Source organism: Parasteatoda tepidariorum, chromosome 3, assembly GCF_043381705.1.
Source record: "Parasteatoda tepidariorum isolate YZ-2023 chromosome 3, CAS_Ptep_4.0, whole genome shotgun sequence".
Lineage (NCBI taxonomy): Eukaryota > Metazoa > Arthropoda > Arachnida > Araneae > Theridiidae > Parasteatoda > Parasteatoda tepidariorum.
The window spans coordinates 41504102-41523148 of record NC_092206.1 but is presented as its reverse complement, the minus strand read 5'-3'; the positions used below and the strand labels follow the sequence as shown (position 1 = coordinate 41523148).

The 19047-nt window shown below is 31.7% G+C and overlaps 1 protein-coding gene across 1 annotated transcript; it reads left to right on the top strand.

Moving 5' to 3' along the window:
• The first annotated feature begins 9577 nt into the window (after positions 1-9577).
• On the top strand, positions 9578-10618 carry LOC107453426 (uncharacterized). The gene has a single exon (XM_016070256.1). It carries the CDS (start codon positions 9578-9580, stop codon positions 10616-10618), a length of 1041 nt encoding a protein of 346 aa, XP_015925742.1.
• Positions 10619-19047: the final 8429 nt, after the last annotated feature.

Genomic DNA, 19047 nt, shown 5'->3' with positions numbered 1-19047 from the left:
AATAATCAAGAATATATATATATATTCTCTGAATTTCGTTCTGAGAATATTTTCTAAATTTATAAAATTAATTCTAATGCAATCATTATACCGTTAGTAAACATCAAGCAACTCTGTTTTCCCGATGGTTAAAATTTACTAAAACACAGAAATGGTGTAGTGTTAGATACCAGTGAGTAATGATTCCACGAGGCTCGTAGTTTGCTACTTCGATACGGGAGCTACCGAAACTACAGCACGCGGTAGTTCTGATGAATTGAACGGTCTTTATATTCGCTGCGTTAGTGACGATAGGGGAGGGGCAGTTAGAGACGAAATTCGAGCTAGGGGATTAATGCGATAGACCTAGTGAAATTTGCGCTCCATACTATTTGTCATTGAAACTAACTAATGAGTGTTGTTAATCTCTAGGGTGAGCAATGAAATCACTTCTGTGTTGCTAAATACCCAAATGTAAATTTTATTAAAATTTTTCCTCAGCTAAGTATGGTGTTGTGTTAATTGAACTGTTTTGCAAAATGATAATATGTAAAGACCTTTAATCAAGTAATGTATTTTTCAGTTAAAAAACTATATATTTTTTCAAATTTCATTTCTAAGTTTTTACTTTAACGAGAAATTTTATATCCTTAATAATCAAGAAATGCCAAATTTATATTAACATTCAGTTCTTCAAGAATTAAAGCTTTCTTCTAATAAAAATATGTCTTGGGTTCAAAGGTGGTTCTGTAATGTTTCCTGTTCTATTCCTTTTGTGTCAGACATAGTTTATAACGCTCTTCTGTTGGCCTAGACTGTTGGCCCAGACTACACAATACCGTTTTTTTCTGCCCATTATAACCTCTCTTGGCCCATTTACTATTAAAGTAAAAATTTCGGAATTACTACACAATATTTTCTTATATATTATTTCTCTTTTTTAAGCTCGTATCAAGGTGCATTATTGAAAACTTATTTTTCTATTGTTCTTTTTAAAGAACTATTTTAAAGGCATCAATCATTAAAGAAGAAAAAGGAATTTTATTGGAAATTACTGACTTTCATGAATATTTAAAGCTTTCATAACTATTTATGCACTGTTACTGTTTTCATCATTAGTCAATAATGTTTTTTCCATAAACTCCAGATTTAGAGATAAAAGCGAGATTATATTCAGAAGGGTAGAACTGATATTCACGTATACTTAGCGAAATTGGCGATTATTATTTTTTAAATATTGTTGTTCTTATACTTGAGAAAGACTGGGTAAAGTAGTCATAATTGCTTTCATCTATCTGGATTTTATGGTCAGCTGACGTTGGTTTTTAAATCTGATAATGCCTACATGTTAAATTTCAAGCAAAAGTGTTTGAAAAGAAAAGTGATTGAAACATCTTTTAAGCTTAATTTCCCGTTGTAATACTCTAAGGTATACACTTTTTTTGCATCTTTTTACAGAATATAATTTAAACGGCAAAATACGAAATTTTAGAAGAATTGATCGAATAGTTTCTGAGTAATCGAATTTCAAATGTTTGACTTTTTTTTAAATACCTGACTTTTTCAAAATATCTCACTTTTTTTACCATAATTCCCCGATTGCGGCAATCCCCTACATTTTGGGGGTCAAAAATCAGAATCCGTTGAAAAAGGGGTATATTTTTTCGAAGTACGTTTTTGCTCCTGATTTTGCAATTTAAAATATGGTTTGCACTTATTAATTAGCATATTTGAGGTCACCGCCTCGAGCCAGTAAAACGAGTCTTAGAACGAGAAGATCTGATCATTAGACCAAAAGTTATTCAGAGTAATCCGTTTTTCCTTATATTTTTTTCTGCTTTTTATCTAGTTATCTACCAAATTTTTCAAACAGAATCAGTTAGAAATACTTACATAGTTTGATCAGCTTACCTAAGTCACGTTTATTTCATGTTTCGTGCTTTTTATGGAATCCAGTTCTCATATGCTTAAACTCTACATTCATTTAATTTTTTCTGCACTATATTTTTCATAAATTAGTTTTATTAATCAAATCCTGCGTTAATGTCAAAAAATAATAATGCTCATAAAGTTTTTTTTTGCAAATCAAGTTGCAGATAATAAATAATCTCCCTTCAACTGCTCTTTTATTGATCTTTTTGTAGGTTCTCTTTCATAGCTGGAGCTAATAAATAAATAAACACTAAACTTGATAACAAACACGTCTCAATTACTCTCCAGGGATCTTGTATAATTCTTTTCTTTCTTCTCCTTAACCTGTCAAGACGGAACCTGCCTAAGGTTACATAGCCTTAACTACGAACAGACTGCTGCGAAGAAAGCTGATATAAAAAAATTAAAAGCATAACGTGCTAAGTTCGCTCTAGCAAATAAAGTTCCATTATAAAAGTACAGACATAATCAATACATTTTTCTTGTTTTTATGGTGTGGTTTAGGAAATAATGTGTTATATTATTTCCTTCTTGTTTCACACTTTTTTAAGCTTCACTTGTCACGTCATATTGAATATTGAGTATAATATTTATTTACCATCGTTATCTTTATGTTACACAATTCTACAATTTCTCACATTTGTATGTTTCCAAATATGAATTATTTTAGTGTGCTTAAATTTGAGAAAAAAGTCATTAAACAAGCAGGACAGCAAAGGTTATAGAGTATTTTTTGGCATTTGGATTAGTACGAAATTTATACTTCTATAAGATATCCTAGTTTCTGACTTTGAAATTATTTAGTTCAGATTTTTGGTAAATTTAAAATTATTACTTAATAATTGCATGCAATTGCAGTATTTAGACATATAAATATTTTTACGTATAATAATTTTTTTTTTGCTTTTCACAGGCAAACGAGTTGTGATACAGTCACCAAAATAGTCAACTCTTGATTTTTTTTAAAATTTATATTTTGACTGGTTTTTTTAATGATTTTTGATTAATTTGATTTTTTCATTTATATTTTAACATAAAAATCTTTAAGCATGTTTTTTTAATTTCATTAAAATTGTTTTATTTTAGTAAACCATGCAGTTGTATTGTGCATTGAAAATAAAACATAGTATCAGAATAATATTTAAATAATAATCATACACTTTTACAGGAAATACCAGCTTTTCAAGCTAAACTGTAAAGCTTCGCAAGAAAACATAATTATAATGTTTAACTGTAGCGCACTAGAGTATTTCTACGGGCAGTGTCCGTTTATATAAGCATGAGGTTTAAATCACCAACAAAGCCATTTTTTCACTTTCAAATACCTTCAATTGAAAACTTGCTAGTGATACCATGAGAGAACGTTATATATTTTTCTGTTGCTAAAATCATATTTATTAGTAAAATTTCCCCTTTCTTTCAAACGTTAGCAAACCTCTGAAGATTACTACTCAATATTCTGTGGTTTACTTTGTGAAACACTCGCTCCTCTGATATATCCAATTGAAATTTAACTTAATATAAAATCTTAATTAGTCAGATCAACTTTAAAAATATTAATGTTTTGTTCTATTTTAAGACAAAAATTGAATACAATCAAAGTGTTTCTGGATCAAAATTTTTGCAGCTCGTTCTTTAAAAACCAACATTGATTACGCGCCACAGGTATTATTGCAAACACTTAACAACATAAATAACTACAAAAACTGTATTGCAACAGAAATATTTGCAAAAATAATTGTTAAAGTAAAAATGTTGTTTAACGAAAGTTCCTACTGAACATTATTATGATTATTATTTGGAAAACACAACTATATATTTCCGGATAGGGAGCAATCTCCTTATAAGGCTGTAATGACTCAACTCTTGACTGTATCCGTTTTTCGAATTCGTCTTCAATGTTTTATTCTATTCCTTCGGGCCCGTTTTTTATTACATATAAATAGCATAACAACATGACTAATATTCATTTTTCCGTTTTAAACTAAAATTGATTTTTAGCTAAAATTGAAGAACCAAAACGAAGAGCTTTTTTTGCCAACTATGATTCGGACATACAGTGGTATCATGCTGCTACAATCGTCAAACATGTTTCCAAACATGTTGTTGCTGAGTTTACAATCATCAAACATAGCCCCTAACATAACAATTTATAATCAGCACTATGGGCTATATCCATAACGTTATGACATCACGATAGAAATACCATTGCAGTGTTTTGAACAACCTAATAAAAAAAATCTAGTCGGGATAATTTATTCCCCTGATAACATTAAAAAAGGGAGAAAAGCATTGCGTCATAGTACAGAAATAGTTTCCATCACATATTTTTAGTTAGCGAGTGTATGCCTCTGCATAATATTATGCGGATTTGCAATTGAGATAAGCTTTCATGATATTAATCAAAAACTTTCGGAAAAAAAATAAAAGCTAATCGCTCATGGAGTGCAATAGTGGCACAACTGAAAAACACGCGTTGTGGACTTAGAACAGGTGTAAAAGTGAAAATACACATTCTTTTCAGCAGCAATACGAGCGCAACGAACAACCCAACTTTAAGGTAATCTTCTTTGAAGCAAACAAAAGCATTTCTTATACATTTTCCTTAGCAATGAAAATCTCAAACCCACTTATCTAAAAACAGGATTTTTTAAGTTGTTCCGCTATTGCAGCCCATAAACGACATATTTAATTTTTTTCTCGTATATTTTACTACTTAATCATAATGTTTATGCTAGTTATTTGAAAAAGTAAATATCGCATATCAGTAAACATCAAAATTTATTTACTAATTCTTTCTTTGCAAATTTTTGTTAATTCTTTACATTTAGAAAATTTTTTATATTTTTTTTTTAAAAATTACGAAAAATTTTATTAATTCTTCTTAATTTAAATTGAATGTCCGTGATTGCTCAGTGGTTAAACCCACAGAGCTGTAACTGAAAAGCCACCCATCACCAAATCTATCAGCCTTTGCAGAAATAAAAATAATCCGCACGTAGTCCTGACCGCATTACCACAATCATATCGTTTGTCTCAAAAGTGTGGAAAATTTATGTCCTCGAATTTCCTTAATAAAGTGATTCTTTTCTAATTTTATGGACACTGATCGTTCTTTTGAGAGGGGTATTTATATACTTATTGTATTACCTTTTAGACAATATTCATTCTTGTACATCGGGGATAATTTCGCATCAATTGTTATTTTATGAACAATGCTTCTTTTTTTACAGGATGAACTTATATTTGTTAAAAATTAAAATTACATGTGATTCTTACTTAAAAGTCTGAATATTATTTTACTGACTTTGACTGGAACCTCTGATGTCGGTCTTTGTCCGATATTTTGGATAAATTTTTTTTATAGTGTAGCTTAGAAAAACGTTATTTTTCTTTTTTAAATTTATCACTTTGAAAAATTTTTTGAAATTATAAAAAAACGAAAAATAATGAATATTTCAATCTAGTGATTCTTACATTTTTCGTCAGATTATTCATATAATTTACATTATTTTTCTGAGATCCAAGAGTTGTATTAGCTTTTTAAATTCAAATTAGTAACACAATTTATATATTTAACGTGCAGTAATATGATGTATCACACTGCTGTATGTATAGAAACTAAATTGATGTTTTGCCGAAATCATTAGCTAACAAAGTTCAATAACTGAACTTCGAAATGATATCAATTAAACGAGATAGAGTTATTGTCATTAAAATAATTGTAAATGTATTTTTTATGAACTTTTTGGTATAATATTTTTTCATTAACTTTCCTTACATGATTTGTAAATAAAAATATTCTTTTCTGTACCAATATTTGTTCTTCAGATGAATTTGAAGAAATATGATAAACTTAATTAAATCCTTATTATAACCATCAAACTTGAAGACTTTAAATTCTGTGGATGTACTGACATATATGATAAATAAGCATTAGCCTAAATTACAAACTTCTGAAAGGTCTAAATAGATTCTGATTAGTCTAATAGTCTTATATGTATCTCTTATGAACTTTCCGGTACAATAGATTTTTTCATTAACTTTCTTGCATGATTTGTAAATAAAAATAATGTTTTCTGTACCTGTATTTGTTGTTCAGCTGAATTTAAAAATACATGTTAAACTTAATTAAACCCATATCATAACCTGCAAGCAAGAAGACTTACAATTCTGTGGATGTACTAAAATATATGATAAATAAGCATTAGCATAAATTATAAATTTCTGATAAGTCTAAATAGTTTTGATCTAAGTACAAAACATTCTTCTTCTGTGACACTACAGCCCTGAGTGGGTCTGGTTCTTCAAATCTTTTCCAGTCGTCTATCCAATGACGAAACATTAAATACGTCTTTGGTTGATATTTTATTTTTGCTACTTAATTGCATTCAAAATACCATAGATTTTTTTTTTCCAAAATTGCCCCTAAGCATTAAAGTATTCTTCAACTATACCCGAATACATTGTAAATAGAAATTTGTACGGAATAAGTTATGCATAATTATGATTACTTTCTTACGAAATTTTAATAAATGAAATTATTTTTGACATATTTTACGCATTAAAAAGAAGTAAAAACTTTCTATGCACGTCTCAAATTTTAATTCTATATTAATTAGAAAACGCACTGAAAATCGCAGGTCTTAAACATTTGTTATGTGTGGTGCATAGGGGGGAATTAAAAACAACTGCTAGCTAACTTTTATTTTATTGTAAACAACATGACTATGGTTAGCACTCAGCACATTCACAAACATAACATATAAAACATATATGAAGAAGAAGAAATTAAGGAGCTCTGCATGGCAGGCTTTCTACCGTTCGTTCACACTCTCTCACTGTCTCTGAGTTTTTTCTAGTTTCTCGCTAGGGGGCGTTGCTAGTTCCAGTTTCTCCACACATTGTTTTAATAAATTTTAAAGAAATTTAATTTTGTAAAGATATTTAAACGATCTGTGGTTTTAAAAATTCTCTTTTTTTGGATTGTTTTATTTAACTTCCATTTTTAATATTTCTTCATAAAGAATAAATTTAGATCTTAAATTGTAAAAAAAAAGAATAAATATTTATGTTTATAACTCTAGTAGTTTGAGCTCCAGGATAATTTAAGTTCAGGAAGGATTCATATATATCTCAAATGCTAGTTCCAGGAATTAGGTTTAAAGGGATGATTTTTTTTCACTTTCTCTTAAAAATTTATTTTATTTAAAAATCAACTATATTTTAAAAAGAAAGTTTTCACAGTTCAAAGTTATTTAAAAAGTAATGCTTAAATTCCTTAATTTTCTTAAAATAATGTACTTCATTTTTCTTTTTTTTGCTTCAATACCTTCGAAATTCTTGAGGCACATCAACATTTATAATTGCCTCAACTTTAGTATGCAATTAACATGGTTCGGTAGCAGCAAGATTTCTTAATTCGATATGAAACGTTTTATTTTTACAATTTTATTGAAACTGTGCAAGGATATAACTTAGAAAAAAGAACTTTAGAAAAATTTAGTCCTTTCATAAGTTTTTAGCAGAGGTATGCATATTCACGTTAAATACATGAAAACAATTTTAGTTTACAATACATTATTTGAACCAAATATACGCATAAAACTTGTAACATTTATCCTTACTTTTTTCCTTAGATTCCTTAGAGCGTGAAAATAATTTACTGAGTATTAATATCATTATGATAGTTATAGTCGAAAGTCAGCAAAATAATTTTTTTTATCTTATTATTTGCTTAATCATCTTCTGATTTTTTGTTTTGTTAAGAAATCATCTTCAAGCATCGGATATATTTTTTATTATTAATTAAGCTTAAATTAAATATCGATGTAAGAGTATTCGAGACAATATAAATAAAAGAAGCTTCAGGATGAAAAATTTTAAGCTCTGAAATATTATCAAACTTATCTTGAAATTTAAAGTTTTGCCAAAATAATTTAAAACAGCATCACTTTTTACATTTAAATCAGGGAAAAAGTTGTATGAATCTTTCTCATTTATGCTATCAGGAGTTCTTTGTTAAGAATATTAGATTTTTTCTTTCTTTTTTTCTTTCTATCTTAATCCTGTGATATTTTCAGTTTTTTAATATTTTTTTACGCGAAACTTCATTTATTGTACTTTTTTTTAAGGTTATCTGCATTACGCTTGGTGTAGTACATTCGTTTCACAAAGCCGAAGAATAAAAAAATAAATATACAACTAATAAATAAATAAAATAAAATAAAATATCAGAGCCAGGAATATTTGAGCCAAACAACAACTTCCTTAAACCATTTCGCAATAAAATCATCATAACAATATTACTTTTAAGCATAAATGTTCTGCACAACTTACATTATAACTTACATGGAGCATTCGCAAAATACTGTGCAGTTAGAATGGGAGGTTAGATGAAATTAATGATGTATTAGTTTGACAATTGACGATTTCTAACATATTACCTGCTCTTGGTCTTTATAAAAACGGGTGTAATTATTCTCCTGGCATACAGTTTTCTAAAAGATCAAACTACAATATGCATAGTACAGCATAAATAGTTCTTAATGTTTTATAATCATTTTAGACTTCGGGAAAAGTGCATCACATCAATAATGTAACATAAACAGACTGATTAAGGGAAACAATATTGTTTTGTTGTCGTGATAGCTAAGTTTATGTTTTAATGTATGATTCGCTTGTTTGTAAATTTAACTTGAATTAATTCCACATACCTTTGCATTGAATAGATGCGAAAGATAATGCTCATAAAATTATCAAATATTTTAAGAGCTATAGATTTTAATTGCCTAACTCTCTATAAAATATTTCGCAGTAAAAGTAGCTTTCGGCGGTGGCCCTGGGTGTTAACCAGTTAGTTTTGAGGAATTTACGCTCTTTTAGCCTCATGTACATGCCCCTGAGGGGGTTTATCTTCTTTAGGTAAACACAGGGAGTCACCCCCCGGGGTACCCTAGTCCTCCCTTCGTTTTCCTCTCCCTTTATTCCTACTTTCCCCTTTCTCTTCCCCCTTGTCGTGGTTGCCAAATTTACTGGTGAGGGCTTGTCATCTGTGTTTGATTACCACTCTATTGTGTTGGACATAGATGGGAAGAGACCACCCGCGTATTTGCCGTGCGTGGAGACCCGTGTCCCTGGAAAAGGGGATCCTGGTAGTTGAGGGGAATCCTGGTACCCCAATACACTGCTTTGGCCCCTGCTTCAGGTAAACGGGAGGTGCATATTGGCCTGTATGCATCAACCGGCTAACCACGAACGTCATCTGTTGGTCAGGGTCAAGCCTGCGGATACTTACTGGGCACTTCGTTAAGGGTGGAGGCGGCTTCAGGAGTGACTCGCGGGCGTATAACTATCAGTCAGCATCGGTGTTTAAGTATCGGATTGGTAACAGAACCAATTCTTTATTTGCATCCCCTTAGTTGGACTCCGTGGTGGGTGGTGCCGTTGGTTGTTGAAATGGTTGAAATTTTCTCTGGCTGAAAGTAGTAAGGTGTTCAGTTCCGCACACCATAGCAAAAACAGCGGAACAGCCCCTACACCGTATGTCTATGCTCGTTTTTTCATGATAACTTTAAATAATCCTTCAGTACCAAATTCATCTTTTAGTAAGATATCGCCAATTTTGATACACAAAGCGCTTCTTTCAGTTTTGGGAGAAGTAGCTATGATAAAGAAACTGCGTTCAGGTGATTTGCTAATTCAGGTCACTTCTGAAACTCAGGCTACCACATTGTCAAAATGCACAAAAATTTGCTCCTTTGAGGTCACCGTTATGCCACACAAGTCTCTTAACACTTCTTGGGGTGTTATATCAGAATTCGAACTTCTGAATGATGCCGAGGACATGATAAAAGAAAGTCTGCAAGATCAGCATGTTGTAGAGGTCCGCAGGATAAGGATTCGCAGGGATGAGAAACTCATACCCACGAAACATCTTATCCTCACGTTTGACACTCCAACGTTACCACCTGATGTCAAAATCCCATGGTTTAACTGTCCTGTCCGACCCTATGTTCCAAACCCCTTGAGGTGCTTTCAGTGCCAAAGGTTTGGACATTCAAAAGCATCCTGTCGAGGTACATCTGTTTGTGTTCGCTGCTCTTCTCCCGGCCACTCGGATACTTATTGCGAGTTATCGCTCCATTGCATTAACTGCAAGGGTGACCATGCGGCTTATTCCAGGAATTGTCCAAGATGGTCGCGGGAGAAAGAAATACAATCTGTTAAAGTCTCACAAAATCTGACGTTTCAGGAAGCTCACCGGATAGTTTCTGCCCGTACTCCCCGTCCGGGTACGTCCTATTCTATGGCAGCTAAGATTTCCTATTGTACAGTTAGTACGCAAACAGATACCTCAACATCATTTACCTCACAACAAACAAAACAGAAGTCGCAATTTAATTTCACTGGACCATCCACTTCTCGCAGACCTGTATCAAAATCTCCTCCCCCCAAAACCTCTCGTACCTTATCCCCAGAAAAGTCTCGGCCTGCCCTTAAGCAGCGTTCGAGCATAAAACTTCCACCTAGCCTGAAACCTGGCTTAACAAAAAAGAAAAAAGACCCAAAATTCTCATTTCAGTCCGCTTCTGATGCTTTACAGAAGATGGACGATTCTGTAACTTTACATCCATCGGATGATGAATCCATTTTCGATGATTCATCGATGGACGTCTCTTTGAAACCAAAACCTAAAATAAAGTGATAATGACAATTCCAATTATTTCCTGGAATTGTCGTAGTATCCGTAATAAGATCTCTGACATCAGAGATATTGTTTTTGAATATCATCCTTCATGTCTTGCTCTTCAAGAGACACTTTTAAAACCATCTGACAATTTCAACTTGGGTAACTATGTCTGCCATCGAAATGATTGCGTTGATGGTAATCGAGTTAATGGTGGCGTTGCGCTTTTAACTTCGACATATTTCCCGTTAACTCGCCTTTCATTGTCAACTTCATTTCAGGTCGTAGCAGTTCAAATTCATATTAATATCTCCATTGCAATATGCTCTGTATATTTACCGCCGAATGATCCAGTTTCCCAACATGATTTAAACATTTTGATGAGTCAGTTACCCAAGCCTTTCATTTTACTTGAAGATTTCAATGGTCATAACGTACTGTGGGGCAGTCCAGACACAAATGCTCGAGGGCATCAAGTCGAAACACTCCTCGTGGATCATGATCTCTGTCTACTGAACCAAGGAGAGGACACTTATTTTCACGCTGCAACTCAAACTTTTCACTGCATTGATTTGGCTTTATGTTCACCTTCACTTTTGCCTTTCACACAATTTTCAGTCGATGATGATCTTCATATTAGTGATCATTTTCCTATCATTGTTTCCTACTTCTATACTTTTAATATCACTCCCAGACCATCTGTTTTCATATATCATCGAGCGTATTGGAACCTTTTCACACAACTTGCTGAAATAACGAACGACATGGTGTCAGATGATAATATTGAAACCGTTGTTGAGACAGTAACATGAATAATAATCAGTGCAGCAGATGCTAGCATTCAAAAAACATCCAATTCTATTCCATGTCATCGGAAGCCTTGGTGGAATACAGAATGCTCTAAGGCTCACAAAGAACAGCAAAAACAATGGAACTATTTCCGTCATTATCCAATAACTGATAACCTTGTGGCTTTCAAACGGGCTAGAGCCCTTGCTCGCAAGGTTCGGCGCCAAAGTCAGAAAGACTCTTGGTCACGTTATGTTTCATCCATCACATCTAGAGCATCTCCCAGACAAGTCTGGTCGAGAGTAACGAGAGCGAATGGTACATACCGTGAATTTCATCTTCCGGTATTTACTAGAAACGGAACCACGTTCTCTGACCCTGTAGATGTGAGTAACATCCTGGGTGAAACTTTTGCAGCCGTCTCTAGCATCGACAACTATAGCCCAACTTTCCAAACTCACAAGAAAATTACTGAACGCAGTACCATAAATTTTGAATCTCGCCGAAGGTTTCAATATAATAGAGTTTTCACGTCTCAAGAGCTAGAGCAAGCGCTGGCTAAAGTTCCAAACACCAGCCCAGGCCTCGATGGGATATCCTATCGAATGCTACGCCATTTAAAGCCTGCGTCTCTTCTTAATATTCACTTGCTCTTCAACAGAATATGGACAGAACAGACATATCCAACTGGTTGGCGTGAAGCTATAGTTATACCGATTTTAAAGCCAGGTAAAGACCCAACAGAACCTATCAACTATCGCCCCATAGCACTGACTAGTTGTTTCAGCACGGTTTTAGAACGTATGGTTAATTCACGACTAATTTATTATCTGGAAAAGAAACACCTTATTCCGGCCTTTCAAAGTGGATTTCGTAAAGGTAGATCGACAATGGACAACATTGTTTCCTTGGAATCTCGTATTGGTAATGCTTTTGTCCGGCGTAGCCATATTGTCTCTATCTTTTTCGATATTGAGAAGGCTTACGATCGGACATGGCGATACGGTATTCTTAAGGCTTTGTATGACATGGGCCTCCGTGGTCTTCTACCTATTTTTATCAAAAACTTTTTGCGGCAAAGATATTTTCGAGTTAAAATTGACAATAAACTTTCTGACCTATACGTTCAATCTGAAGGTGTTCCACAGGGTAGCGTTTTGAGCGTCATTATTTTCATCGTCCACATATCTCTCATCTTGCGCATACTTCCACCCACCGTTTTTGGCACGTTTTACGTTGACGATCTGAATATATCTTGTGCAGGATCTGATATGCGAGTAATTGAGCGTCAACTTCAACTGACAGTAAACAAAATTGTAGAATGGTGTAATCAGAATGGTCATAAACTTTCACCCACCAAAAGTTCTTGTATACATTTTTGTCGGCTACGCAGGTTACATAACGATCCTGTTATGCTCATTAACAACACTGCAATACCTATTGTTGAGGGAACGAAATTCTTGGGAGTAGTCTTTGATAAAAAACTGACTTTCCTCCCTCATATTAAACAACTGAGAAAACGCTGTGAGAATGTAATGAATATGATGAGCGTTCTATCAAAGACGTTTTGGGGAGCAGACAGTATCGCTTTACTGCGAATATACAAAGCATTAATACTGTCCCGTATTGACTACGCTTGCATGGTCTATGGTACTGCGGCATCTTCTCACTTAAAACGATTGGACACAGTGCACCATACGGCCTTACGTATATGCAGCGGCGCGTTTCGCACCAGTCCAGTAGAAAGCGTGAATGTCATCTGCCAACAATTACCTTTGGATCTACGTCGCATGCAGCTCTCTCTGACATATTACTATCGTGTCATGTCTAGTAAATCACATCCTTTAAGGTGTGAAGTTTCTTCATCAAGCTTGGAGAGACTGTATGTAGCTAGACCTTCTCATGTCCGACCATTACATGCTCGTGTTCGTACATTCATACAAACTTTAGACATTTGTGAATTACCCTCGCAATCAGTGAATCATTTTCTCATACCTCCATGGACCATCTCACCCTATCAGTTTCATTCACCGTTTATGATGTACAATAAGTCTAATGTTGTACCCAACATTTATCAGCATATCTTCACTTCTCATCGTCAGCAATATTCGGAGTATCTGTCTGTTTTTACTGACGGATCAAAATCTACGGGATATGTCGGCTGTGGTGTCATCATCGCTGATGATACTTATAGCTATAAAGTCCCAGATATTTGTTCTGTCTTCACTGCTGAAGCTGTTGCCATTTTATTGGCACTGCGGCAGATTTCCACGCTCTCTACGCGGAGGTATTGCATATACTCTGACAGTATGAGTGTCTTGCGCCAAATAGGAAATTTTCGCAGTGATAGTCATCCAATTTTGTGTTTTATTAACCATTTACTGATTACTCTCCCCAAAAACGGTTTTGATATTTTATTCTGCTGGGTGCCAAGTCACGTCGGTATCCCAGGAAATGACTTGGCTGATTTGACTGCACGATCTGCCACCACTGTTTTAACCATATCCGTACCTTTCTCAGACATAAAACGTCATATACGGCAGTGTATCACATCTCTCTGGCAACAACAGTGGAACCTTAAAATTCATAACAAATTGCACTCAGTTAAACCAGATATTACCCCTTTACCTGTATTACGTCTTCGTCACGCAGATGTTAAGCTAACCCGTCTCCGAATCGGCCACACTCGTTTGACACATTTACATTTACTGTTTGGAGAACAGCCTCCCCAGTGCGACTCTTGTAATGTTTTACTCTCTATTAATCATATTTTAACTATTTGCTCATGTTTTAACTTTTACCGTCTTACCTTTTTTGGTAGTTCTATTTTATCGCTGGAGGATTTGTTAGGAGACACCCATCACCCTAACATTTTTGCGTTTCTACGCGCAATTGGTATTTTATACTGTATATAACTGTTTTATCCTGTTTACACTTTTATCTGATTTTATTCACTTTTGATCCTGTTTCATCTGGTTTTATAGTATTTATATTTAACTGATTTTATCACTTTCGAATACTCTCGGTATGTTGTGTAAAAATCTAGTAAGAAAAATAGTAGGATGAGTTTACCTTTGGTTCGTTTTAAAATCGCATGTTTGGCGCAGCATCTCCTTTTGTGGACCTTGTGCCAGTAAACCCTACATTCAATTCAATTCAATTCCTCATGTACACGTATATATATATATATATATATATTGCTATAAAATTATAGATATTCTCCGAGCATGTACAAAAGCCCATTAAAACAATTCAAATCTTGCATAGGCATTATTTTCTAACAAATATCATTATAAATTTGAAAACGAAGAAAAGTCATAACATTGTAAAAATTGGCAAATATTCCGTACTTTTTATACAGCAAATACGCGTGAGCAAAAATTGTAGTTTCAATTCAAAATGACTGTTTATTACGTTGAATTATTTATTATTTCAAAAGCCATAGACATGTAATCTTTAAAATTTTTCAAATTTTTATAGCTATATTTTTTTCAGAGACTGTCAAAAAATAGTATTTATAAGCAAATAAATGATTCGTGCAATTTTTTAATAAAAAATATGTATTTTTATATATCATACTCTTGAAGGATAATGTTGGAAGATCTTTTTGAAAGCTCTTAGTTCTTGGTTTAAGTAACTCAAGTTAATGTTACGTAAGCCGAAATATCCATTTTTTATCCTATTAGAACTATTTCTTTTCTTTACTTGGCGATATAACCCTTCAGCTGGAGAAGAAAATTAAGACTTATTGTTACTGCCAGCTAAATGAAGACAGAAGATCTTTCTTTATGTCACCAATTCAGTCACACGTTTTAATGGTACCGAAGAAGTTAACACGATATTTTTGTACTCTTTATTTTTCCTTTATTATATCTTTAGATTTTTGATCTCCACACAAGTTTTTGGATTAATTTAAACCCTCAAAACAAAACCTAGAACTATTCTGAGATATATTTTTTTTTAAAAACAGAAATGAATGAATGGAATAAAGGAAAAAACAAAGGAAGGTGAAGAGAAAGTATTTTTAATTTAATAAGAAATGAACTACGGAAGTGAAGTTGCATTTTACCACTTTCATCGGGATTTTTTAGTTCTTTCAGCATTTTTGTTTTAAGCAGAAGAGAAGAAAATCTTTACAGATCGTTTGGAAACGGTGAATCGAAATGCATATTTTATTAAGAGTTTGCAAGATTTAGAAGACAAAAAATTCTTCATAGGTTGTTTAGAAATGGTTGATCAAAACGGATATTTTTGAATAAAAAAATAGAGTAAAATAAACTCAAATCAAGATTAAAACAGTTTATAATAAAGAGTAAATTAAGAATTCAAGAAAAAAAATAGTAAAAAATGGAAGTACTAATAATTGGCAGAAAAGTAAACAAGAGCAGCAAATTTATATTTTACTTTTGACACTTTATCAAATAGTTTATGTAGCATTTTAGTTACAAATGGCATAGCTATATAGCTTTAAATATGAAGGTATACCTCTGTTAACTAACATGCTGCAAATATCAAAGCAAACTTATATATACATTTTCATCAAAACACTTTTTTTCTCATTAATAGAGGAAGCAACATTGTATGTTTCTTCTCTTGAAATAGTGCAATAATACGCAAAGCAAAATTGGGACTAATGCATTCTTAAATCTTAAAAAGAAAAGCAGTATGCAAAACCTTAAACCAAAGATTTACTATGTTCATTTGTGGCATCAAAGCTAGATCGATTTTTTATTTTTTTATGATATGTATAATTTAAAGTAAAGGGTAAATATAAAAAAATATAACACTCTGAATATTTAAATGAAACCAATTTAAGAAAATCCAGTACAATGTAAAATTTAAAAAAAATAATCCACAGAAGATGTATTTCTAGACTTCAAAATTACTCATTAACATAAGATATAAAAATAAAACACAATCTGAAAATCTCGAATTAAGTGATAAAGATTTCTTTTTCTAATTTATTTATTTTTTCGTACTTTCCCTTATTCTATAAAGGAGGTATTCATATAACAGCAATCTGCGGAGCGGGAATACTAGCAAGCCATTAATACTCGTTGTTGAAAACAGGGCTTTCAATAACCATTTTACATTTTATCGATCTTTTCATTTTCAATCAAACTGGTTTTAAAATTTTCAACCCCATATTTTTCAGTGGAATTTGGCTGGATTAGTACAATTTTTTTTTCTTTCTTGAATATATACTTGAGACCACGAGTTTGTAACGGTTTTTGGTATCATTTTTTAAGGGTTCTAAGAACATACATTTCGAGCGGCTTTTATGAAATACTATTTATATATTAACCTCATTTTTTTTAAAATTAAACCAAATTTTTTTTTTACTGTCTTAATTAATGTCGAAAGATCAAGACTCTATCTAGTTGAAATTCGGGACTAATATTCCGAGAAAATGTATGAGCGAAACTACCAAAATATGGTAAATTTTCCATGTTTTAGGCTCTCTAGGAGCATCAAAAAAGAGAGTACTTTTTACCGAAGTAGTGTGGTAATAATTTTTTTAAAATTAGATATAAAATTTAGTTTCCTAATGTGTGATAAAATTTGGCAAAAATTTAGTAATTTTTTTCATGATACCATTAAGCATAGTATAAAAATCATTTATTCGGTTAAAATTACTTTTTGTACTTGTATTTTTTACTCAATGAGAGATAATATGAACTATTATTTTAAAAGCCAGAATTGTTCATAAACAGTTGCCATATGAAAGAAAGAACTACAAAATGATTGGCTTGAATACAATCTTATATGAACATATTTTGGTTTCATTTACCAGAATTATGTTGTTGTTTTTTAACCAGAAATTTTAACATGCAGTCTTTACTAGAATTTTTTTCTTCACGTGCGCTTATTAAAAAATTAAAATCATGGATAATTATTTACTTTCATATTATTATCATTATTTTATAAATAATTATTTAAATATTTTTTCACGAAAATATTTTAATAAATATTTCCGATGCAAATCCCTAAAATTTAAAATGCAAATATTTTAAGTATAAAAGAAACCGTATACAATAAATAAATATTGCATTAGAATAGATGTTTATTTCCATGATGATAAATAATACTTTTGAAGTGAAAAACAGATTTTTCCCCTCCATTTTAAGACATTCGTAATTTTTATGACAAAGATGTTTCTTTTCGAGTTTTCTTCAAAAAATATTAGTTTACTAAATAATTTGTAGACAAACTCGTCCCTTTTGAAAATATTAGCAGTATTATTGAAAGCCATTTTTGTTTTGTTACATAAGAAAGAAATTTATTTGTTAAGAATTTCGACGAATATTGAAGTATTCTTTTGATTTGAATAAAGATTTTCCAATTAAAAAAATTTTTATTTTCAATCGAAAGAGAATCGAGAAAAATATTTATTCAATAACTATTTTCGAGGAAGTGCTTACTTGCATATATGATCTAGATGCGAGTTCTGGAGTTCTGTTAGTTTTCTTTGTATCTGAAGATTATGTCAACTCCTTGCTTTCAAGACAATTTATTCTACAAATTTTTACTTTATGCGATAATACAATATACCACCATATAAATTGAATTTAAGAAAAATACATTATTTTTTATTTACCACAGTATTTTATTTTTTTGTAAATAGTTATTTTACTTATTCGTTATTTCTTTAGTTTTCTAAGTGTTACAAATGCCTCCTTCAAATTTCTAAAGCTTGAATGTTGCTTCAAACAGAAAAAAGATATTCCCAATTTCTATTGAAACAGCAGTCACATATATTTGACTATAGGCATTTCGATTCATTTTTCAGTCTGTATAAATAAATTTTTGCGGTTAAAAAAAGATAAGATGAGTAAATTTTAGAGAATTAAAGTATAATATGTTTTAAGATGAAGTTACTGTATCTTCAAAGAGAAATATTTTATAAAAAATAAATCTTAGCTTACTTTTTAAAAATAAATCTTAACTTACTTTTAAGATTTTAATATTACCAATTAAATAATAGTATTAAAAATGAAACTTCAAAATTCAATTTGCAATAATTGCTAAAAAGTAGTTATAACTAACTATTTAAAAATTTGTATTACAAAAAATCGAAACGCTTATGAAATTTAGTTATAAAATTAATATAAATTTTCTACAATTAAATGGTAAAATGGAGTAGGTATGAATTTGGATAATGTAGCTCAATTTTTTTCCTCCTTCACATGCTATAATAACTACACGTACTAGGCCAATAAATACGAAACTTGTAATATTTTTATACTAAATATTCACTACCGTTCAAGAGCATCATTAAGTGGGGCATATTTTGCTGCACTGAGAAAAAAATTATGATTAAAACTCTCTTAAAATGATTAAATTTATTGCGTCAGTGACTCTGTGAAAACACTAGAAAGATCGGTAATTTTAGCGAAGAGCTTTGGCAATAATTTTGGTATGATTGACAATAAAATATGGTTTCATAATATAGATTGAAATGGTATAAATTTGATTACTTCGTTATGATACCTTAGAGCATAGATTGAAAACAATTTAGTTGGCTAAATTTACTCTTCAGTTTTCTATATTTTACTAAATGTGTCGTAAATGGGACTATAATTTTGTAAACAAGAATTTTCTGTAAGCTGCTAGCACATCCATAAGGGAAAAGTTTACAAAATAATTATATATATATA